The sequence below is a fragment of the Eutrigla gurnardus genome (genome assembly GCF_963514095.1).
Source record: "Eutrigla gurnardus genome assembly, chromosome: 17".
In the NCBI taxonomy this organism is placed as follows: Eukaryota; Metazoa; Chordata; class Actinopteri; order Perciformes; family Triglidae; genus Eutrigla; species Eutrigla gurnardus.
Window position 1 is genome coordinate 654006 of NC_139928.1, and position 27668 is coordinate 681673.

At 43.6% G+C, this 27668-nt stretch overlaps 2 protein-coding genes and 1 long non-coding RNA gene across 11 annotated transcripts in view; 1 reads left to right on the plus strand and 2 right to left on the minus strand.

Moving 5' to 3' along the window:
- Nucleotides 1-1368, plus strand: part of LOC311027558 (uncharacterized protein) — a 30227-nt gene extending 28859 nt beyond the window's left edge. For both annotated transcript variants that reach the window (XM_084031616.1, XM_084031617.1), the window contains exon 6: nucleotides 535-1368. In XM_084031616.1, coding sequence (XP_083887742.1) covers nucleotides 535-705 — 171 coding nt within the window. In that variant the 3' untranslated portion in view covers nucleotides 706-1368. The remainder of the gene's footprint in view (nucleotides 1-534) is intronic.
- The window catches only part of LOC311027569, a 224310-nt gene that overhangs the window by 142574 nt on the left and 54068 nt on the right, over nucleotides 1-27668 (minus strand). The window lies entirely within an intron of this gene.
- The window catches only part of atat1 (alpha tubulin acetyltransferase 1), a 49920-nt gene continuing 31321 nt past the window's right edge, over nucleotides 9070-27668 (minus strand). For 2 of the 8 annotated variants that reach the window (XM_084031601.1, XM_084031600.1), the window contains exons 9-12: nucleotides 22901-23114; nucleotides 18834-18925; nucleotides 12252-12330; nucleotides 9072-11187 (exon numbers count right to left, since the gene is read on the minus strand). In XM_084031601.1, the coding sequence (XP_083887727.1) occupies nucleotides 10920-11187; nucleotides 12252-12330; nucleotides 18834-18925; nucleotides 22901-23114 (653 nt within the window). In that variant the 3' untranslated portion in view covers nucleotides 9072-10919. Of the gene's footprint in view, nucleotides 11188-12251; nucleotides 12331-18833; nucleotides 18926-22900; nucleotides 23115-27668 lie in introns of all 8 variants that reach the window. The other 6 variants (XM_084031604.1, XM_084031603.1, XM_084031605.1 and 3 more) reach the window with 5 other exon arrangements.

Here is a 27668-nt window from a genome sequence, read left to right on the forward strand (position 1 = left end):
TTTTCCCATCAATGTATTTTCAGCTGGTTTCCAATTTGGACATCAAAACCAACCTGACATTTAGAAAACAAAACTAACGTTGGCTTTAGTCAACAAAATCACGCTAGCTTTAGACAACAAACGCACGTTAGCTTTAGACAACAAAATCACAACACTAGCTTTAGACAACAAAGCCAACGTTAGCTTTAGAAAACAAAACCAACGTTAGCTTTAGACAACAAAACGCACATAAGCTAAACAATAAAACCAACATTAGGTTTAGACAACAAAAATTTAGCTCTAGACAACAAAACCAACATAAGGTTTAGAGGACAAAACCAACGTTAGATCTAGACAATAAAACCAACATTAGGATTAGACAACAAAACTTTAGCTTTAGAGAACAAAACAAGGGTTAGGGGTTGGTGTGTGGATATGGTTAATGGTGTGTGGATATGGGTAATATGATAGAAATGATCACAAGTACAAAAGCATAACTGGAATTGCCCTCTAAATGACTGAAGTATACCAACTTCCTGTGTGTGCCTGTTGTAGGTGAACCTGGACAGTAAGACCAGAGATCTGACCCTCCAGCGGCTGCAGGCTCCTTCTCACTCCTCTCTGTCCCACGCACAGAAACGCATCTACTCACTCCTGGACCTGGACTGTCATCCCCGTTTCCTCCAGTCCAACACCTACCTCTCCTTGTTGCGAGAGGCTGACTAGAAGACACGTTAATGACAACCTGGACTCAGCAGACCTTAACGTTGTAAGACCAAACCTAAGTTTGTCTTCAGAAGATAGTGCTGATGTGACGTTTGTGTAAAATGTATCTGGAGCAAATTTTTATGTCCATGTGTCCGTTCCATTAATTAGGCTACTTAACACACAGATACCAGATTAATTTAGAGGGAAAAAAAATATTGAGCTAATTTCCAAAATTCTCATGCGGCTTCTTGTTGGAAGAAACATAGATTTAGTATTTTTTGTTTCGTGACCCATAATTCTACACAGCTCTCATTTTAATCATTAAACATCCTCCCTGTGAGCAGCTAATGTTCTCCTGGTTCTGTGAGGGCAGTCTGAGTTCCCTCTGAAAGGAAAAACTAGTTCAGCAAGAATGAGCTATTTGCTGGAAAAGGTCAAAGTACTTTGTGATTTCCTTCTAAGGACAGGAAACCTGAACTTAAAAGGTAAAAGACGACGCAGCAACAAGGAAGTTAGGTCTGCTTCCAAACGCTCCAACAAAGAAGCTTCATTGTCAGAAAACAGTCGGAAAACGAATGACTTGAATTTTGGTCTTGTAAAAATAGAAACACTCTCATATGGTGAGGAAGAACAGCACACGTGTTTGTTTGAAAGAGAAAGAAATAAAATGGTTATTTAGCTCATGTGTCTGTTGGTTCTTCAGTCATGTAGAAATGGAGATCAGCAGGCAGCAGTATGTTGCTCATGCAGGGTTGCTGGGATACTGAGTGAGTGACAGGATGTGATGCTTGTATCAGGGGCCACAGCAAACATGGATACCACGCTGGTCAGGGCCTCACCCATTCACTGCTGTTCATTCTGGTGTTGATCCTTCATCTGTGTTTGATCACCATCCTCAACACATGCCTTTTAAAGAGGTGTGCGTGCGTGCGCACTGTCCACATCGCATCTCAATCAGGAAAGCACTTTGGAAGCTTCATCCCAGCATTTCATCCAAGCACGTTTTTAAATGTTTCTATGACAATGTTAGAATTGGCTTTTACTTTGTTCATTTTGTTTCACTGAACTCATATAAATCACTGGTTGTGCTCATGAGTACAGTGTGACATTTTAACCAGATAAGCAGGAACCTGTTGAATCTTTAAGGCCCTCTTTGTTCTGACAGTTAGGTTTGCTAGAATAGATACATGCCTGAAGGACAACACTTATACATGTTTCATATTACATTTCTGTAAGTTCATGTCAGAGATAACTGACCAGCACTCTGCCATTCCGAGTCCAGGCCTTACTTTACCTGTGACCTGAATAAATATATCTGTGAACTGAAGAGTTCTCTGGTTTATCCTTGGGCTTCCGACAAAAGAAATAGGGGTTAAAAACATCTAGATCACCACAGCTCTCACTGTTGAACTGTTTGATCATCTACTTTTTCCACCCTGAGCTTTCTACACTGCTCAAAAAATAAAGGGAACACTAAAACAACATAATGTGACTGCAAGTCAATCATATTTCTGAAATATCAGCGTGTCTAATTAGGAAGCAGCACTGATCACCTGATTCACCTGCTGTTGTGCAAATTGAACAGACCACAGGTGGAAACGAGTGGCAATTAGCAAGACATCCCTATAATGAATGGTTCTGCAGGGGGTGACCACAGACCATTTCTCTGTTCTCGGCCTTTCTAGCAGATTTTTTTAAATTTTGGCAGGCACCACTAGAAGTAGCATGAGGCGGTTTCTCCAACCCACAGAAGTTGCCCAGTTAGTGCAACTCATCCAGGATGGCACATCAATGCGCACTGTGGCAAGAAGCTTTGCTGTGTCCCCCAGCACAGTGTCAAGAGCATGGAGGAGATTCCAGGAGACGTGGAGGGGGCCGAAGAAGGCGAAATTGACTCCATGAGGGTGGTTTGAGGGCCCGGCGTCCACTTTGGCCGCGTTCAGACTGCCAGCAGAAATCCGATTTTTAGCCCATCCAGATTGGAACCGGATGACTCTTTTGAAGTCTGAACAGTCCCAAGTCACATGAAATCCGATTTTTGCGAAACTGATCGAAACCACCTCCGGGAGGTAGTTTCAGATCGCATTTGGACAGATGCGTCTCAGTCTGAACAGCTCCAAACACTCAGATCGGATTTGACTGTCCGTGAGGTCACTCTACGCGACGCCAGACCTGACCCAATGCGCCAAACCACCCGCCTGTTTCAAGTTGTGGAGCTACGTTACCGGTATGGAGCAGTCGGAAGAGGCCGATAAGGACAATATACTCATGTGAGCTGCCTCCATCTTGTTTGTTGTTTTTCTTGTCGCTATTACATGACGTCACACAATACACGCCTCCGCTCCGACGTCGTTGCTACAGCAACCAGTCAGATGGGTCACTTGATGTGGCCACTCCGGGCCTGCCTCAGGAGACCATCCGTCGTCTCATCAGGAGCATGGCATTGTAGGGAGTGCATACAGGCACGTGGAGGCTACACACACTACTGGGGATCATTTTGACATGTCTTGAAAAAACTCCACAAAAGTTGGATCAGCCTGCGATCTGAATTTCAAACTTTGATTTTCGGTATGATTCTGAATCGAGACCTCCATAAGATGAGGATTTTGATTTCATTAATCATCCTAATGTTGTGTTGTTGTCAACGCATTGCACTTTGTAATGCGTTGAGATTTCCAACTGGAATGTGTTATTCATTGAGAAATAGCATGTGGTGTTTAGGTGTTCCCTTTATTTTTTTGAGCAGTTTACTTTGTATGGATCATCCGCCTCTGAAAAATAATAGCAAATTTCTGGGAAATATATATATATATATATTTATTTATTTATTTATTCGTTAATTAATTAATTAATTAGGGCCAGGACTTTAACGTGTTAATTAATATTAATTAATTACACAAACATTAACGTGTAAAAAAAAATTGACACATTTTAATCGCACTTATTTTTGCACCGCGGAATGTTTCTCACTGGATGAGTTTCAGGCGGACCGATTACGCCTGGTTCACACCGGCCGCGGAAGCGCCGCGAATAGGTGCGTAGCGGAGCCCTCTTCCTTTAGGCGCCCTTGTTAAAGGGACAGTTCGGAATTTTGGACATAAGACCTATTTTCCAAATCAGCCGGTGTGTTAGAGACGTCTGGAGACGTTTTCAAGACATTTCATTCAGTTCTTCTAGTTGCCGAGTTCGCTTATGCTATGGCTAGCGCAAGTCAATCGTTCTAGTTAGCATGGCATTAAAAACACTCATACCGACTCCACAGTGCACCCGAGGCAAATCAATTAAAACACTAGACTGTCGATGTACATATCTGTGTTGATAGAATAATATTTGAAACAAAACTAACCTTGCATCGCATGAATCATACATTTTTTGAGGGACTAGTTTCTCAGCAGCAGCGGAATTTTACATTGCGCCGTCAGACTCAAAACTCTAAGACGCGCTGCTCGGAATCCAGCCGGTAAATACACATCTGAACATGGCTGATTTGTCGGCACTTATGCCCCCAAGGCTGTCTGAAAAGCCCTTGGAGCTCACACAAAGACCGGCCAGCCCACGGCCACGCGAACCCACAATTACGCACCACGAACCCGGACCTCTGCTCCGTCCGTAGACCCGTAAACCCTCGGACGCGTTGCGGGGAATCCCTCCGGTAAATAGAGACCTGACCCACGCCGAACAGTCAGGCCTCGTGCCCTCAGAGCTGGGTGAAAAGCCCTTGGAACTCGTACCAACACCGGGCAGCGGGCGGCTCCGCGAATCCACACATGCGGTATCTCCGTCGGACTCAAAACTCTAAGACGCGCCGCCCAAAATACTGCCTGTAAATAGGCAATCGAACCGGGTCGAATTGTCGGGCCTCATGCCCTCAGACCTGGGTGAAAAGCCCTTGGACCACACCCAAAGACCGGGCAGCCCACGGCCAAGCCAACCCACAATTACGCACCGCGAACCCGAACCTCTGCTCCGTCTGGAGAACCGTAAACCCTCGGACGCGTTGCGGGGGATTCCCTCCTGGCACCACCAGTCTCCGTTTGTTCGGTCCCGGTTCTCAGGTCCAGCGGGGGCTATCTCGGTCTCCACCGACGCTAGTTCACGGTCTGCCCTTTGAGCATCCCTCTCGCGCAATTCTTCCTCTGTATATTCAGGCTCGTACAGGTACGGTTGGGTTTGGGTGGAAAAAACTCCTCATCAGAGTCTTCAAAAGTTTCAGTATATTCTCCAAAAGTGGCCATTTCTGTGAGATTGAAGAAACTAGCACTGCAGGCTACTCTGCGTCTGTAGCAGGTAAACAAACTATTATAGAATCGGTAACTTATAAGCAGTGTTTGGAATAACGCTGTTATTTTTACAGTAACGGGGTAATCTAACTAATTACTGTTTCCGTCGTTACCGTGCGTTACTATCAATTTAATTTGTCGGTTAAAAAAAAAAAGTCAGGATCATGTTCTGCTTGCGCGCCGCTCGTGCCTGGTCTCGGTAGCCTGTTGTCCGTGGAGAAACGTGCAAACTTGCCGCGAGCTGGAGCCGGAGTTGGGGCTGCTGCTGGTCTGAGCGGCGCGCGAGGGCCACGCGGGCCCGGTGTCCCGCCGTTCTGGTGTTAGACGGGAATCCGGTGCAGCTGTGGAGCGCGGATGGTGACGACGGTGGTGATGATGATGATGATGATGAACGGCCCGGCAGCTCGTGGAGGCACCGGGGTCTCGCCGTCATTATGTCTACTGCTGTGCGCTCTGACCCTGTTTTGTGATATATGACAGACACAGCGTCTCCCACTGTATAATTTCTCCTCAAGTTTTAATTATTCCTGCATGCGAGGTGTGGAGAATGCGATCTCAATTATTATACACAAGACTACACGCTACGCGACTATAGGAGTAGACTACAAGACTACAGTTTGCCATCTCATTACAAGAAAAATCCAAATTCTTTGACATAAAGCAACTTTTTTTTTTTACAGTAACGCAAATAGTTACTTTCCCTGGTAACTAGTTACTTTTATTATAAAGTAATTCAGTTACTAACTCAGTTACTTTTTGAAGAGTAGATAAACAAATATGTGTATTTCAACTGTATATCTACACTACTACTGTCTACTACCATACACACTCTCTCTGTCTGTGTCTCTCTCTCTCTCTCTCTCTCTCTCTCTCTCTGAACGGATAAATAAAAGAAGTGTACAAACTTCTTGGTTACAGAAACATGGCGTATTTATTTTATGAGGTTATGATTAAAAAAATAGCTCCGAATGAACAACAGCTGAGCAGAAGCACTTGTCGACCGTCGCGGAGAAATTCTCTAATTAATTAGATTAATTTTTTTAATCGAGTCACGGCCCTAATTTTAATATTTATTTTAAGACCCACCGGAGGGATTTTTGGACCTTTGATCACTTTATGCATAACCCCCCTGGAGATATAATTTATTGTAACATGACCCTGCAATCGACATGGTAGAATTTATCAACTCAATATGTCACATCACAAATGAGTGACGAATGGTCAGTTATTCCTTCTGGTCAAGCACTGGGCAAACCACACGCCCCGAAGCGAGCACTTCACTCCTCTACTTCAGTTTGCCGGCTAGAACCACCACCGCGGAAATCAAACAAATGTCGCTCAGCAAAGTCCAGACTCTTCTCTGTTCTGGCGCCTCACTGGTGGAACGAACTCCCGACCAATGTCAGGACAGCAGAGTCACTTGCCAACTTCCGAAAAAGGCTCAAGACTCACCTGTTCAGACTTCACCTCGACTCTGTATAGCATGACGCCCCCCCCCCCCCCCCCCCCCCCCCCCCGAAAAAAACACTTTTATCTCACTTTATGTAACCGGCTAGTTTCTGGCGTTGTCTGTGTTGTGTTTTAATGAAGAGGCCCAGACCGGGATATCTTTGGAGGCGATCTCCGTTTATTCTCTCTGACAAAAGGTGTAAACAACAAAATCCTCCCGTCAATCATTAACAGCTTGAGCTCCTCTCTCAAGTACAACAGGAAAAGGGGAGAGGCAAAAGTGTGGGACACATTTATAGGGGGGACCCACGAAAGTGAACGTCGGGGTACAAAAACTGAGTCTCAAACGTTCCACATACTGACTTAGGAGGCCACACATGTCAGGTAATAACTATTAGAACAGATTTTGTGTAATAATATACTACACATCACTGCTGTATAATTGACTCTGTTACATTTAGTCAGACGAGGACCTAACACTTGTTTCTATTTTTTAGCTCTTACCTTATATTTTGTGGTGTCTTTCTTTTGACAAATGTACTTATTGTAAGTCGCTTTTGGCAAAAGCATCTGCTTAATACCCTAAATGTAAATGTTATTCATATTTCGCAAGAAAATTTTGTGTTAGTGCATGTTACTTGCATATTACCTTGGAGCAAACAAAGAGTTTTTGTTGATCTTTGGTTGGATTAAGTTGTGTGAAGTCTTCCAGTGTTTAAAACATAGCCCGACATCTCTCCTCTTGTGTTTTTGGCTTCGTAAAAGTGAAAAATACGGATATCTGCTGTTGGACTTGCAGCTTCCGTGTACACACCGTTGCGGTGTTCCTTGTTCTGAAAGCTTGACCTGTAGGTAGTTAAGGTTGCTAGGATTGGACAATGGCCATTCTAGGGAGGGGCTTAGCGAAGGGTCAATTGTGTTGGTGTCAAGACATTCAAACCTTAGGATGAAGAAATAATCCCGGTTCCGATTTGATAAGCATCTAGGCCAACCTCTTCAGGAGCCGTGTTGTTGTTTAGGACCAACAGTGGCCCCTTCATGTCATATCATACACAACTAAGCCACACCCCCAGCCGCAACGAGCTCCTCACTGCTCCGTGCTCTGGTGTACTGGACACAAATGGATCATTAGAAACCTGACAAGATGGATTTTCATATGATCTGTGATCCCATAGTTGTCTGACATTGCGAGATGTTGGCATCAGTAAACTAGCCTGACCACTATCACTAAATTCTGATCGGACAATGGACACTGAAGTTATAACAGTTTAAAATTTATACATTTTTAAAATGTCAAATTTTTCCCCAATCCCCATGCGCACGCCAATTTTTTTCAACTTCTGAATATGATAAGGCCCCCAAAAAGGCCGTCGAACTTGCGAAATAATAATAATAATAATAAAAATCCGTTCAATTTCAATAGGGCTTCGCAGCCCGACATTGTCGGCGCTCGGGCCCTAATAAACCTAAATTTGTCTTTCGTTTATTAACACTTGTTAAATAATAATATAAAATCAACTTAAAGTGCACAAGGCATAATATCTTTTTTTGAACATAATTAATGAAAAACAACTTAAAGTACAACATAAGAAGGGGATTTAAATGATGCAGGCCGTTCAAGCTCCTCCGTTCGCTCGCCATGACCACGTTGCTCTTAACAAGTGTGTTGTCTGAACATGCCCACAACTTTTTTTTTCATAAGTCAATCCGCGGATCACGTGTGTGATCGAACTGATCAATGATGATCCGTTGGACCACTATCTATCAGTAAACTAGCCTGGCCTCTATCAGTAAATTCGGACCACTATCATAAAACCAGCCAGGGGCCCGTTTCACAAAGCAGGTTCAACAAACTCTGAACCTAACCCTGAACTCTGAGTTGACCAACTGTAATGTAAACTCTGAGTTACGCGCGTGCCTACCGACTCTATAAAGCCATCATCAATGGAGCTCCGATACTACGATTCACCATGGCAACAGGGAGAGCGTCATTAGATATTACTGAGTGTTCATGTAGAAAACGAGCTCATCCTGAGAAAGCGGAGCAACGTAACTGCAGCAAAGTAGCGATAGTTAGCGTGGCAGACAATTACTGCCCAATCTAATGTGTATAACTGAATGAAACAGTCTATTGATCTAAAGGTAATAAGTCTTTATTTTCAGACTTGCACAGCGACACTGTGGTGTAATGGTTAACAACGCCGCCCACGGCGCAGCCGACAGGGGTTCAACTCCCGTAGTTCTCAAAGTAGCGCACTGAATGAATTATCATTTTCATTGGGTGTAATCCCCCCAGGCACAGAAAGAAAGTGGCGTCAGTTGAAAATTAAGCATAAGAATATTGCGCAAATACGTTGACTAAGGCATATGATTTTTAATCATATTTCACATATTAAACAGTAAATATAAGCAGATATTTCAACACAGAAATGTACTTAAACATTTCATAAATCTCCCGTTCGCAAAAACACTACCTCCGCAAAGAATCTGGTTGCGGATTATGTCCGCGATATGAAATGTTGAAAATGTCGGAGAATATTGTTTAGATAATATCTAATGTGATTGGAAGGAAAGGTAATCAAAATTGCAAAGCTGCTAGAATCACTTTTATTTCCATATCGATTAGGTTGACAATGAAAGGACAGCACATTTTTTTCAGAGTTGGTTCAGATTCCGGAAAAAGGCGGAGACATGTAGGGAGAAACTCACGGTTTGTTGAAGCAAACCTGCTAGCGAGCAGGTTAGGTTCACGGAGTATGTTACCCGGGTAACTGACTCAGATTTATGCTGAACTGGCTTTGTGAAACCGAAAAACCAGAGTTTCCCTCATCTCAGGGTTAACTAACTCAAGGTTTTCACTAAACCTGCTTTGTGAAACGGACCCCTGGCCTCTATCAGTAAACTCTGACCTCTCCAGTACGCGACCATGAAGACAGATTCATACAAACATGGACAAGGACACGTGTGTTCACATAAGAGCATGAGCAAACCTTAGTGAGATTTGGTGGGGCCAACCAAAATGTTGCTGCACACATGGCAATTTTTTGTTTGGCCCATTCAGCATCATCATTTAATCATTATTTAAGAGCATTCTTTCCATCAAATCATGTGTGATGACTAAACAAATGTGAAATGACACGGAATGACCCTTAACTAATCCATCACGATGGCGTTGAAACTATGAAATCCGTCTTCCTTTTTTTCCAGAAGTGTTTCCGTTTTATTTTTTCTTAATTCGTTTTTTTTAAATTAAAGAAAATTTGATTCATTCCATCAAATGTCTAATCATGTGGTTGATGACTAAAAATTAAAGAAATAAATAAGAAAATATGAGAAATGTATTGAAGAAACATTATAGTAGTTCTTATTTTAATCCCTTGTCATTCAGAGACAAATGTGCATAAATACGTTAGTGTCATTTATGGAGTAGTAATAACAACTTTGGACCCACTCTGACTTTCACCGTGTCTAAAGTCAGCACATCTGTGGATCCAATCACTGCTATTTTACTTTCACCTTCAGTTGTGAATCAGTTAAATTCTGAACGTTTCTGATGTGAGATTCTGTTTGTAGCTGCTCAGCACACGGATTCTTGTGGGTTGAGTCATTCTTACGTTGACAAAACGAAAAGTTCTGCATAATAAACATCCTTGTGTGTGTGTGTCTCAGCTCCGCCCCTTGGTGAAACAGACAGAGAGGAGAGATGCTGGATGAAGCGGTGTGCCTGTGAATTACACTAAAACACAGTAGACTCTCGATAACATGTTTTTTTTCCTTTTCTTCCGGCTTAGGCGCGGTGACAAACACGCTTGAATGTTGGAGAAAACCCTGATGCTCTCGGCCCGAGATAACAGAATAGATTTGTTTTGTTGCTGGATGGACACTACAGTGTGAGAAAATGGGGGTGTGGCATGAGAGTGTGTGAAGCCAATCAAATGCGTGTCTCACGGCCAATGCGTGAGAGTTGTCTTCCATTTCCTTGAAGATAATATACGTCCAGTTGTGTCCCATATTCACAGAATATTGACTCACATCATGATTTTCATCATAGGATATCATAAAAATATCCTATTTCACACTATCATTGTGTGAAATGACCCCAGAAGGGATTATGGGTATACCAACATAGACGTAGACATTTGATAAGCAGCATTTCCTCGTGCTTTGAGAGTAAGTTCACCCAATTAACAAAGAAAAGAGATTTTCATTTCACAAAGTGATGTATTGGCAAGAGACAAAAACGTGTAGTCCTGATTTCATTGTACCATGAATTACACATCTGATGTTTGTACATTTAAAATACTTTAATACATTTGTTGTAGTATCACTGAGTTTAGTGTGAAATGACAGATGTCTGTAACTCGGTTCAATGGTTCAATTTATACTGGATCAAAAAATGATTTGTCTCTTGCTAGGATTGGATAAGTTGCCATGGGCAATAGTAAGGGGTGGATGACTCCAGCTACTGGATGCTGGACTGGGAATGATAGAAGTAGTCCCCGGTCACCAGGGCTGGGTACTCCTGTGTTGCTGCCTCTGCTTCACCCACTGGGCAGAGTAGCAGTCTCCTACAGTCCAGGACCAGCCTTGTCTGCTCCTGTCGCTCGCCATCTCCAACACCTGTCTCTGGCTGTCCAACAGCCTGATTTCTTCAGCACCACAGGCTTCCACTTCTGGATCAAGGTGCTTCTCTGTTTGGTCTAAGTAGGTCTGGCTGCAGATGCCATTCTTCTTGGATGCAAACAGAGGTGGAAGTGAGAGAGGCTGGGACCTGGGTCAAAGGGCATTACATTACAGATCAGTGGAAGGAAGGGGACCGCCATGTTCACTCCAAACCAAGCAAAGTTTCGCCTTGTGTTACTCTACGGAGGTAACTGACTACGACTACAGGATCATTTGTGTTTATTCGCGCCCACTAGATACACCATAGAGGAGGCGGGGCTTCCCTCCACATAGACCCCAACCAGGTTTCCTGCATCATTTTCTCCTGAAATCACCACTGTTGCTGCTTTGTACATGTTGAAGTCCCAGATCCACCAGGACACCAAACACCATCCTGTCTGGGTTCATGAGGTGCTCGGTGGATTTCACCAACCTGGATTCACTGGATCTAGCAAGACCCACGTCGGCTGGTTTACTACAACTGGAGGAACCCAGAATAAAGTATTTAGCTGTGATTTAATATCAATAACCAGATGAAAAGGATGCTGAAAAAACTCCAAAATGATGGTGATCAGTAAAAAGTCTGAAGTCATGCTTTGTTAGGCCTGTCTGCAACACCACAAGCTAACTACTTTTAAAATGCTGGTTTTCTGAATCGAGTGCTAGGCTATGCTAACATTGTAGCTACTCCATCAACACAGTTCGGATGTTGGCTAAGAATTGAGATTAACAATCTCTGTATAATGACCCTCCATGCAGACATATGTGACTGAAATGCAGTGCTCCCACACCAACAAATGCTGACCTGCAACCTCTATGGTTAAGGTTTGGTTTGGTTTAGGCATCTAAAACTGATGTCTGGCTGAAATCACATTTAGTCTTTCCGTTTTACAGTTCTTTTATTATTCAAAGGAAGAAAATATTCTTTGGGGGAAATATCAGGAATTGTCCTTTTGGTCTGAGCAGCTGGATGGGTTTGCCACAGCGTGCTAGGGGTCCTATAGAACAAGGACCTCACCAGCATCAGGTGATATTTGCAGGTATGTTTATAGAAAGGCTAGGTCATATGATGTGTTTTAGTCACACGTGTGCAGGTCATTGAAGCTCATTTTCTTTTCTCATGCTTGTTGGCGTCCCTGACAGTTCAAACGTGTGGTGAAGTAATATACATACCTGCTTCGTGGTGCCTGAATACGAGCCACGCTGTGTGTGTCCGAGTGTCCAAGTGTGTACGACAGATCTGGTCTCACACCTGAGGAGACACGAGGTACTAAGGCTGCTCGATTATGGCAAAAATCATAATCATTATTTTGGTCAATATTGAGATCACGATTATTTAACACGATTACTCATTGGTTTTTGGAAACATACATTTATTGAACTTTAAAAAAACATTTTTCTTTTTAACAGTGGATTTCCTTGAACTGTAAATATAATACAAATGAAAAACAAACAAGCGCACCGCTGTAAAGGAAAGGTGTGCGCTGGATTTATAATCGTTGGAAGCCAAAATCGTTGTTGTAATTGAGATTAAAGGAGAAATCAGGTCATTTTTGACTCCATTTTCATTGTCCCCAGGGTCATCCCGACTTATTCGAAGCAAACAACCCGACAAAAATTGACGTTGCCTAGCCCGAGATCTGTACCTGCCTGGCAGCCTTCCAGACTCGCTCCAATGCTAACCCATTGGGGCAACTTTTATCTGCTTTCCTGGGCCTCAGAAAACAATTCCAAGACCTATGCAACACAGGTTGGGTCCGTACGAAACACGACGGCGCTCGTTTAGCTCAAATAGTGTGGCGAAACGACATAAATATGTGTGTTTTTGCATGGAGTTACTCACCTCAAATCACCCTGTAGACATTAGCAGTAGCAACGATAGCTTAAGCTAGTAACGTGCCGGGCGCTCATCCATCCCAGTCACCGCAGAAACGAAAACGTTTTCCTCGTAGATTTTGTATCCATAAAGAAACAATCGAGCAGTGCAGTCGTCATGTCCGTAATAAATACATGAAGCTGTTATATCCATATGTATGACTATGTTACAACATAGCAACGACTGCTTACAGCTAAACAGTAGCTGGGAGCCAAAACAATGCAAGTCTTGCGCAAGTTCCCGTCTGCCGTCCTCACTTTGGAGCTGTTTTCAAACCAGTCAAGTGACAAATCTTGGACAGTCGCGTGACACGCGACTCCCACTTGTGCTGTCAACACAACTAGCCTACTGAGACTGCGCGAGATTTGTTGTCGCTGTAGCAGGTTCAACTGTCACAAAGGCTAAGCAATCTTACTATGTAGGCTAGCGCTAGTTACACTGTCATATGGACATGACGGCACTGCTCGATGGAAAGAAGTTTGTCACTGTATTGGCTTGAAAACACCTCCAGAGAGAGGACGTCGGGAGACGGGAACTTGCGTGAGACTTTTGGCTCCCGGCTACTGTTTAGCTGTAAGCAGTCGTTGCTTTGTTGTAACATAGGCATACATATGGACATAACAGCTTCATGGATTTATTACGGACATGACGACTGCACTGCTCGATCGTTTCTTTATGGATACAAAATCTACGAGGAAAATGTTTTCGTTTCTGCGGTGACTGGGACGGACGAGCGCCCGGCACGTTACTAGCTGAAGCTATCGTTGCTATGTTGTAACATAGTCATACATATGGACATAACAGCTTCATGGATTTATTACGGACATGACGACTGCACTGCTCGATCGTTTCTTTATGGATACAAAAAAACTACGAGGAAAACGTTTTTGTTTATGCGGTCACTGGGAGGGACGACAGGCGCTCGGCTATCTACTGCTAATGTCTACAGGGTGATTTGAGGTGAGTAACTCAATGCAAAAACACACATTTATGTCGTTTTGCCACACTATTTGAGCTAAACGAGCGCCGTTGTGTCTCGTACGGAACCAACCTGTGTTGCATAGGTCTTGGAATTGTTTTCTGAGGCCCAGTAAAGCAGATAAAAATTGCCCCAATGGGTTAGCATTGGAGCGAGTCTGGAAGGAAGCCAGGCAGGTACAGATCTCGGGCTAGGCAACGTCAATTTTTGTCGTTTTTTTTGCTTCGAATAAGTCGGGATGACCCTGGGGACAATGAAAATGGGGTCAAAAATGACCGGATTTCTCCTTTAAAATTTGATTAATCGAGCAGCCCTACGAGGTACATGAAGAAGGACGCAGACTATACTCCGACTATTCTGCAGGGGTTTAGCTCAGGAGCTGGTTGGCTGGCAACCGCAAGATGCTGGTTCGATCCCCGGCTCCTCCTAGCTGAGTGTCTGGTGTCCCTGAGCAAGACACCTCACCCTAATGTCTCCTGACGAGCTGGCTGTCGCCCTGCGTGGTTGCCGCCGTCGGTGTGTGAATGTGTGCGTGAATGGGTGAATGTCATTACTGTAAAGCGCTTTGGACAAAAGCACTATATAAATGAGGACCATTTACTGCAGCTGACAACAGTCATTCATTCATAGACCCTTTAACAGTCTGTAACCAATGACGACAACCACCAGTGACACGTTACGAGTCACTAGATGATCAACTCGTTATCTGAGGTCAGACAACCACCAGTGACACATTACGAGTCACTAGATGATCAACTCGTTATCTGAGGTCATCAGAACATCACCAGGACAGAGACTCACAGCTCTGACTTTACAGTCCAGTGGTGGTCAACATGTTTCTAGACACCACCGATGTTTAGGTTCCATCGTGATAACTGGTGACTCTCAGCTAGGGCTGGGCGATTTGGCCTAAAAATCAAATCTCAATTTTTCCAGCTATTGGACAATTTTCGATTTAAACCTTGAATTTTTTCTGTTTTTCTCTAAACAAACTAAAAGGATCAAGGCAAAATTGAAATACATATTTTCTTTATTAACACAATAAAAACAAATGAGATTACCGGGTTAGTAGTCTAGGCCTATGTGAACAAATCAATTGTATAGAATAAAAAAATACAAAATAAATAAAAAAAACAGCACAACTTGGCTGTCATTATTGTGCAAAGACTTCCATCCATCCATCCATCGTCTACCGCTTATCCTGTATTCAGGGAGGGGGGGGCGAAGGCAGGGTACACCCTGGACAGGTTGCCAGTCTATTCCAGTGCTGACATGTAGACAAACAACCATTAATGCTTTGTGCAAATACTTTTTTTTTTTTTTTAAATCAAATTGAAAAAAAAAATGTCTCTTGTAGGCCATCCCTGAAAAAACTTGAAAAATGAAATGCAATAAATAATAATATGAAGCCGGCCCTGCGATAGACTGGCGTCCTGTCCAGGGTGTACCCTGCCTTCGCCCAATGACAGCTGGGATCGGCTCCAGCCCCCCCGTGACCCTAATATATATACAGGATAAGCGGTAGAAAATGGATGGATGGAATAATATGAAGCCCGGGTGAAGAAAGAAGGGATTCAAATAAATTAGTTCCTAAATAAGTGCAGTAATAAATTCACAAGATAGTTTAACTAAAATTAATTTGGTTTAAAAAGGATAAAAATGGATACCTCAGAGATTCAGACAAATTAATCATAAATGAGTAAATGTTTGTAACAGTAAGGTAAATTGGGTTACCCCTCCTGGGTAACCTGGAGGGGCGGGGCTTAAGGAGGAGGGGTGGGAAGACACAAGAGGGAAGAGAGCGGAGAGAGAGGATGACACCATGGAGCAGTAAACTTTTAGATCGCAAACTTTTGGAAGTATTCTCAAGAATTGGTAAAAGGATGTTGGAGTTGGTGGACATTGTTATGGTCCGTCTGTCGGGGCGCGGTGAATGTGATCGTATGTGGCTGACTTTTGCCCACGCTCTGGAAAGTGACCGAGTCGGCTACAAGGGAGGCCCTTAAAACAAAACAAATCTGTGGAGTCTAGAACTGTTTTTAAATGGCGATTTTGCGGTTCAGCCATTTCACAAACCGTAGGAAAGTAAAAATACAAATTAATCAATTCAATCAAAAAAATGCCCCAGCCCTACTCTCAGCTGGTGAAAACACCAACACAACACGTAGAAGTCTATTTTAAATCCATCTGTGTTTATCATCTACATCGACCATTTACTGAAGTTACTAGCAGCTGAAAGTCACCAGTTAACACTGTCACCGGTTCAACTAAATCCCCACGTGTCTGAATTCTGGAGAACTTGAGTGTTGGAATATGGATTCTCAGATGCTGCTGGCAGTTTGAATCAGTGTTTAAGCTTTAAAAATGTTAAACGTTGAAAACAGGAATATTCATGACGACGTCGGCTGTAAATCGGCCTATATTCTTTGGGTAGAAAATGGTAAATGACCTCATTTATATAGCGCTTTTCTCCAAAGATCTTTACAGGAATGACTGACATTCACCCATTCACTCACACATTCACACACAGACAGCGGAGTCAACCACGCAGGGCGACAGCCAGCTCGTCAGGAGTAGTTGGGGTGAGGTGTCTTGCTCAGGGACACCAGGCACTCAGCTATGAGGAGCCGGGGATGGAACCGGCAATCTTGCGGTTGACAGCCAAACGCTCTACCTCCTGAGCTAAACCCCCCTGGGTAGACGCCAAGAGCAACATTCAAGTTTGAACTTGTCAATGAAAAAAATAAGTTCAACTTGGTAAAATGTTACCAGTGAAATCCAAGTTAGTGTTCAGTGATACCAGATCTGAAATAAATGCATCTTCTAATTTACACTGAAGCTAAAACACAAACCTCTGTGTTGTTGGTGCTCACACACATTTGTGACCCGCCACGGCAAAACCAGCAACAAGTCGGGTGGGACGAATTCGCGTAAACGAGGAAATAAGCTTTTTTTTCCAAAATGAGTGATTTTCGTTTTTTTGCAGAATATGCAAGTTTAGATCATGAAGAAGCCACTCCATGTTTCAGATAACAGTATTGGTTGCCGTAAATGTATACATTTTGTATTTTCGAGTTTCTGAAAAAATCTGCCGTGTCTCTGTCTTTGCTGGGGCGAGTACGAGGCGATGCAGTTAATTTCCATACTGATCACCGTTGGCCGTTTACGCGCTGTTGTTATTTTTTCGGCCAATCACGTTAGAAGCGAAACACATGGCTACTTACAGCGCCCTTGTCACCACAGCGGATCAGCTGGAGCGGAAGATATCAGACGCTATATCTACGTTTCATTTCAACGGGATAAAGACAGCGAAATGGAGGGAATCCGTAACTTTGACTGCAAATGCTATGGAAGAAGAAAGGAGAACTCTCTCCTTGGAAGACATTCATGTAGCGACAAACTTTCTCAAGAGCTTATGAACAGCATACGGATGGATTCTTTAGCTGCCGAAAGAGAGCAAACGGACATTACGTCAGAGATGACCGCATCCACCAAAAAGCTGCAGACGAAAAGAAGGACCTCTTATTTCATCGGAGCCAACGAAGTCTGTAGGGATACTTTTCAGGAATACTTTTCAGTTTATTATGGGGTGAGTTTCTGTTAACATCCAAGTTATCTACTTTGCTTAGCTAGCTAAGCTAGCTCAGTAGGCTACTGTCGTTTTAAAATTATATGCACATCGAAACTAAGCTGTAATGGGAGGTTTTTGGCTCGTAATGTGGGCATCTGATTTAACAGTAATGTGCCAAGGAGCCTGTTGGCATTGCTTGAATTGACTGTGATGCTAATAGTTTAGCAACTAGCCAACCTGAGGACAATAGGCTAGTTGCTAAATCATTAGCAGGCTAACGCCCAATTTCCACTGCATACGTCTCCGCTGTGGTGCGTCTCCGATGCGGCTTCAGTCCGCCGTCCGCCAATCCCCACAGGATGCGTTTGAGTCCGCCACGGCGCAGTCCGGTAGAACGACTGTGACGGCGCGATAATACGTAATCGCAGGAGACTGCAGTTAAAGAACTCTGAAAACCTCTGACTCCGTAACTGGCCCCGCCCATTCTGACGTTTTTGTGACGTAGTTAACTGAAATATGATCCGTCGTCAAGAGGTTTTATTAACACAAGTGTTTTATTTTGAAGTAACCGGATGTTTTATTGTTGAGTATGTACCGAACTTCCTGTTTCGCTATATTTGCTCTGTGCTGAATTGCTGCGCCGTGGTCCAGCATCCGCCAGAAATAGAAGTCCTCCGTATTTGTTGCGGAGAGCAGCGGACTGCCGGAGCCGAGACGCAGCCGACACGCAGCGCAGCGGACCTGGTGGAGATTCACCCATAGACTAAAGTGAAACGTATCTGCTCTGCTGGCGTGGCGGAGACGCAACGCAGCGGAGACGCATGCAGTGGAAATTGGGGGTAACAGATACTGGATATCACTGAGTGACATCTGTAGGGGGGAGGGCTTATCTGAATGAGATGCAAATGAGCACCATTGTGTTTCCTTGCTCACCAGCTGAGGTGAGGTGAGATGAGATTTGCAAATCTTTCAGGCCAGTTTTCTCAGTGAACGGTTTTCAGAGAAGCATACATTCAAATGGCCACAACTTCGTCAAATATTATTGAATATATGATTTCGACATCATATATATGTGTGTTAGACATCATTGGAAAGCTAAACTACATTTTCAGAATCTGTGAATAACTCAAAATGCCCCGACTTGTTCCTGGTTTTGCCATGGCTGGTCACATTTCTGAAAAATGTCTGAATAACAATGTTGTTAATAAAGCATGTAGAGGTGATAAGCAGTATGCAGGACTCTTATACATTAGAAATCATTCCAATAATATGCTGGGTTCTGATGTGGCCGTGGAAGGGCCCATTTTGCATTTGGAGCATGGAACTTACCGTTACCTGGTAAGAGTTTGTCCAGGAGTCCAACACCTCTGCCCTGCATGTGGCGACTGTACAGGCTGCATCTGGCAACTAGACCCGGTTGGCTAGCAGACAGGCAGCAAGGAGAGAAAGTCACAAAGATACAGAGCAGGGGACAAAAGGAGGATGGAGGGAGGAGGAGGGAGGATAGGGGTTGAGGTGCAAGTCAAAGACAGTAAAGGAAAGAAAACAAAAGGACAGAATTACAAAACTGATTGAACCCAAAATATAAACACAAACATAAATGAGAGTAAACCATACATGGTGTATGAATAAAACCCAACTCCACAGAATGGTAACAAGCCTTTGGACTAGGAGGTGCATCCAGGCCAGGATACTCCAGGCTAGGATACTGGGGCATGTAAAGACCTCAGGGCCCGATCACACCGAGGCGCATCACAACATGATCAGCTGCTTCAAAAAAGCCCCTGGCAAAGTGCAAGGGGCAAAGAGCAAAGAGCAAAGAGAAAACATTTTCCTTCCGGCGTCTGTCCCAGTAGCAGTAATACCTAACCCATGCCGTTACCAAGGCATCTTGTTCTATGCTGTTCAACATACTAGTACTGTTCCTTACTGTTCCACTAGCACCTCTACTGGCTATATGAGGTAGACTTGTGCTGATTTCTGGTTTCACCGGTCCGGTTTGGTGTACGGAGCTAAACTGGTTTGATTCATGCAAACTGGTTGAACCCGCATTTGTCCTTATGACACCTTCCGGAAAATTAAAAACATCAGCGACCTGTGCCAATGGCGTTACAGAACTAAATCCAACTTGTATTGCATTAGTAATAAGCAGCAACAATGACAAGTGATTAAATAATATTGTGTTTGCTCATAAACAGACTTGAAGCTGACAAAAAGATGAGCCAAAAGACTTGAAGAAGGAAGAAACTCTTCCATGAGACCTAGTCCATGAGACCTAGTCCTATAGCGAGTCACTGGGTGTCTAGTCATAGCTCACTTGCCGAAACGAAGGCTGGTACCGGCAGGTTTTGAACCAATCCCATAAACCTTTGCGATGATTCCGCCCATTAAAAGCTGGAGATCAGTGAGAGACTTGAGTTACATGATGCAGCCTACAAGTCACACTTTGTACCCTTTTGTGTATGTAAAGTGTTATTGAAGTTGCAGTTCCCGAGTGTTGTCATGGTTGGTGCCATGAGCGGTTGTTGGCAGGTTAGACAGAGTCTGAATACCCTAATCATGGTCCTTGGCAGGTTTGAGTCACCAACCGATCCCATAAGTGATTTCGAGGCGTTAGTGCACAATGTAGTTTGTCAATGAAGTGGTGGATATGAAATTGTAATGCATAGTCAAGTCAAATTAAGTTACTTTATTTATATAGCACATTTAAAAACAATAGGTGGGACGAACACAAAACAAAGGGTCACCCCTCTGGAGACACGGGCTCAGGCGGTGGCTGAAATGTTGAAAACTGCAGGCCTGGAAATTGTACTGATCATGTACAGGACAACAGGACTATGAAGAACCCGGATAAACACCACATCCATATTTTCATCAAAAACCGAGTAAGACTCAAAACCAGGCTACTAGTGTGCACGTCACAAAAACATGTAAAAGCCTGCAGCTGTTCCTTCAAAGGGAGGAGGCAGCACTGGCAATCAGGTCAACGGAAGCCCAGATGGGATCTATTAAGGGAACTGTCCAAGTAGTACCACACAATGAGGAGACAGTGGACATCATATGGGTACAAGAATATCCATTACATGGAATGGGAGTACAAAAACAGAAGGGGAAGGGAAAGAGAGAGGGAGAGAGACAGACACACACACACACACACACACACACTGTTTAGAAAGTAGAACAACTCAGTAGGAGAGAGAGGCAGTTAGTGAGTAATGAGAGGAATGTAGCATCCCTCTGGTCCAGACTCTGTGATGTTCCTGTTGCTACGATGTCACTGTCAGATCAGGTGATCAGACAGTCAGAAAGACAGATACATCTCCCAACCAATCACAGCTGCTCCTGTGTGATGTCATCTCTACTGCTATAGTACTTCAGCTTTTTCACTCTGTCGTAATCGTCATTCGAGGAAACATCACAGAGGCAGAAACAGGTGTCATGTGTCAGAGCTATGAGCCTGGTGAAGTTCTGATGGCCTCAGAGAACTAATTGATCATTTAGTGCACTGGTTCTCAAACTGTGGTACATGCGTGAGCTCCCTCTAGTCGTACTTGGGATGAAGCAGCAAAAAATTATTTATTTCAACAAATACAGTTGAATTAAAAATGTGCCTAATACTTTAACACACTTGAATTACAATACCTAATAAATTAGGTCACTATAATATAGTGCTGTCAATCGATTAAAAAAAATTAACTAATTAATCGCAATTAATCGCTTTCTTTCTTCTTAAGAATAAAGTATGTTATAATGGATATTTAAATGTAAAATGATGGAATTTATGTAGAATCAACACAAAAGGAAGTATTATAATACTATTGTTAAATAGCAGCTTTTTTAACTTTAAGCACAGATTCTCTCATGTGAACTACAGATTTCCAAAGAAACCATCAAGGCCATCAAAATGAACTGTCAGCTTGAAAAAGGCATATTTCTTATGCACTAACAGAACATTTCAAAAAGGTAGATACTAATAGAACATGCAAATATGGAAAAAAGAACAAGGAAATATTCTGCTGTGAAGTCAGAATGATAAATCCTTTTCACTCCATAGAACAACAATTCAGCTTAGTCCTCCTTTACATTCAGCCCGTTACTGAGACAGACCAGTCTGTTTACATTGTCAGAGGACAAAGCAGCACATGCCACATGTAGTGTTTCTCACGCAGACAAATTACCGGGATAATTTAAAAAAAACTGCTCGGTGATCGCTCGCCACGACCCCCCCCCCCCCTTTTTTTTATGTACAGTATAGTGGCCCTAATACGGCATTGTACAGAGGAGCAGAATATCTGCTGCAGCACGATCACAAGCATGTAGGCCGGCATTGTTGTTGTTGAGACGTTGCAGAGGAAGAACTCAGGCGAGAGGGTCGAGGCGATGACATCATTACATGCGTATTTGCCGTCTACATGAAAAAACACTAAAGGTTGGGGGGGGCAGCATGTTTTTCTTTTTCACCCTGCCCAAACGCGCAAGACATTTCCGTGTGGATGGGCCTTCGTCAAAGAGACGACACCCATCATGTGTGGGAGAAGGTTGCAGTTCAACTTGGTGGCACTTTCTAATGACACAGTGTCTTGGAGAAAATGGGCCATGGTGTGTGTACGTGTATTAGGGATGCAACGCTTCTCAATATAATATTGAACCGTACGGTACGCCATGCACAGTTCAATACTCACTTGTGAATTGAGATATTTTCGGTTTTGCAATAAAATTTCACATTTCCATCCTTGTATTTCACAGCATGTGTTCACGAAAATCCTTAGCTCATAAGCAAAATAAAGAAATACTTTTTGAATCTATAAATAGCAATTTCTTTTCTCCTTGCGCCCAAAATGTGTACCAAAACAGAACCGAAAACGTACCCAAGAACAGAGGTACGTATTGAACCGTTGGCTAACTGTATTGTTGCATCCCTAATGTGTATACAGCTGTTCTTTATGTTCTCACTTGTTAATTAATGGATCTACCATCACTGATGTGTGTCCATGTTCTTATCTTACGAGCTGCTCCACTCCGTCATACTTAAAGTTAACAGTTAAACATTGGTCGTCAATGGTTACAGACTGTTAAAAGGTCAACAGCCTGTAGTTCCCCCTTAATTACTTTGACAGTGTTGGCCCGCCAGTTTCATAAGGAACCGGAAACATTCTACAATTCAGTCTCAGTGGGTCTTATCTGGGACCTCCCAGGGACTTGTGCAGAGACCAGTCAGGGACCAAAGAGACTTGCGGCACCTGCTCTCCCCTTTACCATGGTTTTTGGGTGTACCTTTTTTGCTGTGTCATTGCCTTCCAACCACTGTGTTTATGATGAATGTGTTTACAGCAGCACACAGACAGAGACTTGTAAAGCCAGTCAGAGGACTGAATATGTTTTTTTTTTTTTCTTACCTGGTGCGTCTTGCCCTGCAGCGCTCGATGAGAGGGGACTGTGGGGTCTGGTTCATGTTGCCCCCAGGGGCAGAAACTGGGGCAGCTCTTGGGGGCCCCCTGCTGGGGGAGGATCCCACGCTCAGGGAGTGGGAGCACTGGGAGGATGCCGAGCGCTGGGGGGAGTGAGGAGGAGCAAACGGCCAGGGACGAGCCTGCTGCTCCTGACGGACCACTGGACAGGAAAAAAAGTATATATGGAGTATTTATACACTCACCGGCCACTTTATTAGTTACACCTTGCTAGTACCGGGTTGGACCCCCTTTTGCCTTCAGAACTGCCTTAATCCTTCATGGCATAGATTCAACAAGGTACTGGAAACATTCCTCAGAGAGTTTGGTCCATATTGACATGATAGCATCACGCAGTTGCTGCAGATTTGTCGGCTGCACATCCATGATGCTAATCTCCCGTTCCACCACATCCCAAAGGTGCTCTATTGGATTGAGATCTGGTGACTGTGGAGGCCATTTGAGTACAGTGAACTCATTGTCATGTTCAAGAAACCAGTCTGAGATGATTTGCGCTTTATGACATGGCGCGTTATCCTGCTGGAAATAGGAAGTAGTGGTTGTGCGTGAAAATCCCAGTAGATCAGCAGTTTCTGAAATACTCAGACCAGCCCGTCTGGCACCAACAACCATGCCACGTTCAAAGTCACTTAAATCACCTTTCTTCCCCATTCTGATGCTCGGTTTGAACTGCAGCAGATCGTCTTGACCATGTCTACATGCCTAAATGCATTGAGTTGCTGCCATGTGATTGGCTGATTAGGAATTTGCGTTAACGAGCAGTTGGACAGGTGTACCTAATATAGTGGCCAGTGAGTGTACACACTGCACATGAATAGTACACGGGACCGTGTCTGTCCACGTTAGACCATGATGACATCATGGGTTTTAGACTGTTTTAGACCGCGTTAGACTGTGATGACATCATGGGTTTTAGACTGTGTTAGACCCAGTGTTGTGGGTAACGCGTTACAAAGTAACTCGTTAGAGTACTCTAATTACTTTTTTCGTGTAACGTGTAACGTAACACGTTAGTTTCGTGCGTCAAGCAATCAGTAACTTCGTTATTTAAAAAAAAAAAGTAATCCGTTATTTTAAGAGTTTCTCCGGATACGGAAAGGAAAATCCCGACTGCAGCCTGCTTTTTGTCAGACAAACAGTATGGAATCAACATTCCATACTGTTTGGGTGAGAGGTGGGTCACCAAAGTCAAAAAGAATTTCGACGGACAAAATAATTTTTCACTTTTTGGGTGCTCCTAGCACCACGATTAATGATCATATTTATTCTAAACAGGATTATTTGTTATATTTGGGACCTTTGCTCTTGTCAAAATTAATTTGAAGAGGATGGTACCACTGGTGGGGGTTTTATGGGGGTCCAAAAACACTCCCGGGCAGACGTGACTCTTTTGGAACCCCATATTTGGACCCCCAAATGACCACGTGGGCACTTGATGATCCTAATGGGATTTATTTATTCTATACCAGATAAAGATACATATTTGTTCTTTCTTTTAATGAAATAAAATCTTTGACTATGAAGCTCCATCATATGAATTTTATTCGTCAAAATGCACCATTTTGGACATTTTCCCCAGAAGCCTGGAATGCAGATCAGGGAGAATTTAGTGATGATAAAGCATGAAAATAGTGGAAATCACTTAGTATTATGCTCAGTGATGGCAAACAATTAAATACTGAGACTGTCACAGCTTAACCCCTTATCCCCCATGAAAGAGACCCGCCATCAAACTTTTAAAGAACTAAATAACAAGAATGTTACATAGTGTAAGAACACAAATAAAAGGGAGTTTTTCCTGCCCCTGTCACTCTCCAAATAAAATTGAATTGAAAATGAAATTGAATAGTGTCTTTAACTATTATCCTAGAAATTGTGGAAGCAGTGACATAATTTTGTCATGGTCTTTTTGGTCAAGTTTGTATTGACGAGCACTGCGTCCATAGATGCCTGGCACAACAAATAACATGTTGGAATGACACCCAACAGGGGATCTGTGTTTGGTCCGATGGCCATGTGAGGATGTTGTTGACACGCTTCATGAATTTCACAAAAATGTCACCATGTTCATCTGAACGTTCAACAATGTTTCCAATGAACCAGTCATCATCATAGATACAGGCAATGTATTTTCCTGGCTGGAAAATGTAGTTTTGTGGCTGATCTGACTGCGAGTGTTCTGCCTCCGGGTGTTCTGTATCCAACTGTTCTGAATACGATTGTTGTCCTGCATCGACATCTGTGAATATTGTATCCTGTGATATTCTTTTCATCCGTATCTTATTTTTGGAAATTGGTAGAAAGCAATGATGCGATCGTGTTCCACTGATTGTTTTGGCCGAGGTGTAACGTCTCTCCAATTCGTATGTTTCCTTGGGCCCTAGTTTCGTAGACCAGGCGCAGTCAGCTTTCAGCGCACCTGCGCCTCGCCGACGGGGTGTGTCCGCCTGGACTTTGCAAGTTTTGTGCACCGCGCAGGCTCGCACAGGCACACCTCCCGTCTCGCCCACCCGCGCAAGTGGGAAAGAGGGAGGAGAAGAAGGCGTGAATGGGAGACGAGGAGGAGACGAGGCGTGGACTGGGATTAATACAGCCGATTCAGATCTTCACCAATCAAATGAGCTCCTCTCTCCTCTCCTTTAATGTGTTAGGGGAGGTTCAGTGCAAGTTCCGTCACTCGACAACCCGATGACAGAAGCAGCGCCGCTGCTCCCACCACGCGCATCACGCTCTGTGCGCGCGTATCATAATAATAACAATGCCGATATTATAAAAAAACAGGGGAGAGAGAGGGAGATGTTTTGGTCCGAGAGGCTGAGTTTGCGTTACGCGTGCCATCCGCCTTTGATCCGACGTCAGATGTGACGGGACAATCTATATAGATATAAATTCCCGTGTTGATTCAATTAGTTGCATTAAATAGTGTTTGTTGTGATTATTTATTGCATTTAAATGTGCCTGGAACTGTGGAAACCTGCCTGTGAGGTCTCGGTGACGTGTGCGCACTGCGCGCCGCCAGCCAAACTTCCACTCCGCCAGCTGTGATTCGCATTGAATGAATGGACTTTATTTACGCCTTGCGCCGAAAGTAGACCAGGTTGGAGCTGGCGAGCTTTCAGCGCAGTCTCGGCGAGGCTTTTTGCCACGAAACTTCCGCTACGCCAAGCTGAATCTGTGACGCCTCCCCCTGCTGCGCCGCCACACCCATCTTGGCACAGGCAATCCACCAAACTGCCAAACTGACGGTGCGCAAGGCTGCGCGGTTGGAAACTTGCATTGCGCCGGCTCCGCCATCCTGCGCCGCCCTGCACCGCGCCACGAAACTAGGGCCCCTTGTGTTTCTTAATATCTTCTGCACTAACAAAGAAGAATGTAATGTTCTTAATGTTTTCTTTTGCCCACTGAAACATCTCCATTGGTGTGAGAATGTGGTTTGCATCAGTGGCCTGCAGACTTGCTCGTGCTGCAAGTCGCTTGACAGTTCCGCCGATTCCATCGCATGTGCTTTTCCCATGCAAAAAAATTGCCATTCGGCAGGGATGTTAAAATCCTGCATGTGATGGCAAAGGTTGGAGAAGTTCTTACAATTTTTATATTGAGATGCTGCTCCATCGCTAAAATAAATCACTTTTTGCAAATTTGGGATGACCTGACCTGGATGAGGCAGCAAACTTGAGGAAACAATGAACGGCAGTTGTGTCATGCTTGAGGCTGTCCGAAATTACAGACAGGCTGAGACACTGCAGTCCCTGTGCATCTTTATAGTAGACAGCGAATGGATGAAGGGTTGCCTGGCTGTTATCCCAGTGATGACCTTGCACAGCATCTTGGACGATAAAATTGTAATTTTCTGCAAAATCCAAGAGAATAACTGCTGTATCTGATGCAAGGTCATCCTTCAGTAATCTCAGAAAAGAAGCTTGTGCTTTCATAATGAAATGGTGTCGCAAATTATCAAATTGAATTTTGTACAGACACTAAAGTCGCCCTATCAGTGTGCACCCACTGTTTGTAGGAGACAACATCATCAACATCGAAGTCATTTAGCTCAAATAGGTAATTTAAGTAAGCTTCTAACCCTTCCTTTCCTGGACATGAATCACAAAGATGGATCATGCAGTCCCTGTCATCTGTATGGCAGACCAATTGCTGTAATAAGTCCTTATAATCTCCTTGAATTGGAATTGAATTGACGAGTAATTTAACGTTTTGATGCAACTCGCATAAACAAACCGAATGCATCCCTGAACTGCTCACTGGCAGACACCATTTTGGCCGAAGTTCACAGAACTTGGAGAAACTAATTCTTTCATTTGCATGTTCCTTAAAAGCTAAGTAGAGTTCTCTAAGGTTGACGAGGAGAAGCCTCTTTTGCATTTGAACTTTTTCTCCATTCAGCTTTATGGATACAAAATCCTTTTCCCCAGGGCACATCCTTGAATAGTCATCAGATTGATAAAAGTTAAGAACATGGTTAACCAGTTCTTTTGAAAGCCCGTGGCCCTTTTTCACTTGGGCTTCCGAAAGGATTCCTTTTTCCTCCCTCATTTATTTAGCTTGTGCAGCCACCCACCTGGTGACACCAAATTCCTCTGCAGCCCGGCGAACACTCCAACTTTCAGGAGCTAATGTAACAAGTTTTGTTCTTTCTCGTCAGGTAGCAATCACACATTTCTCTTTAATCAGCAATTTGAGT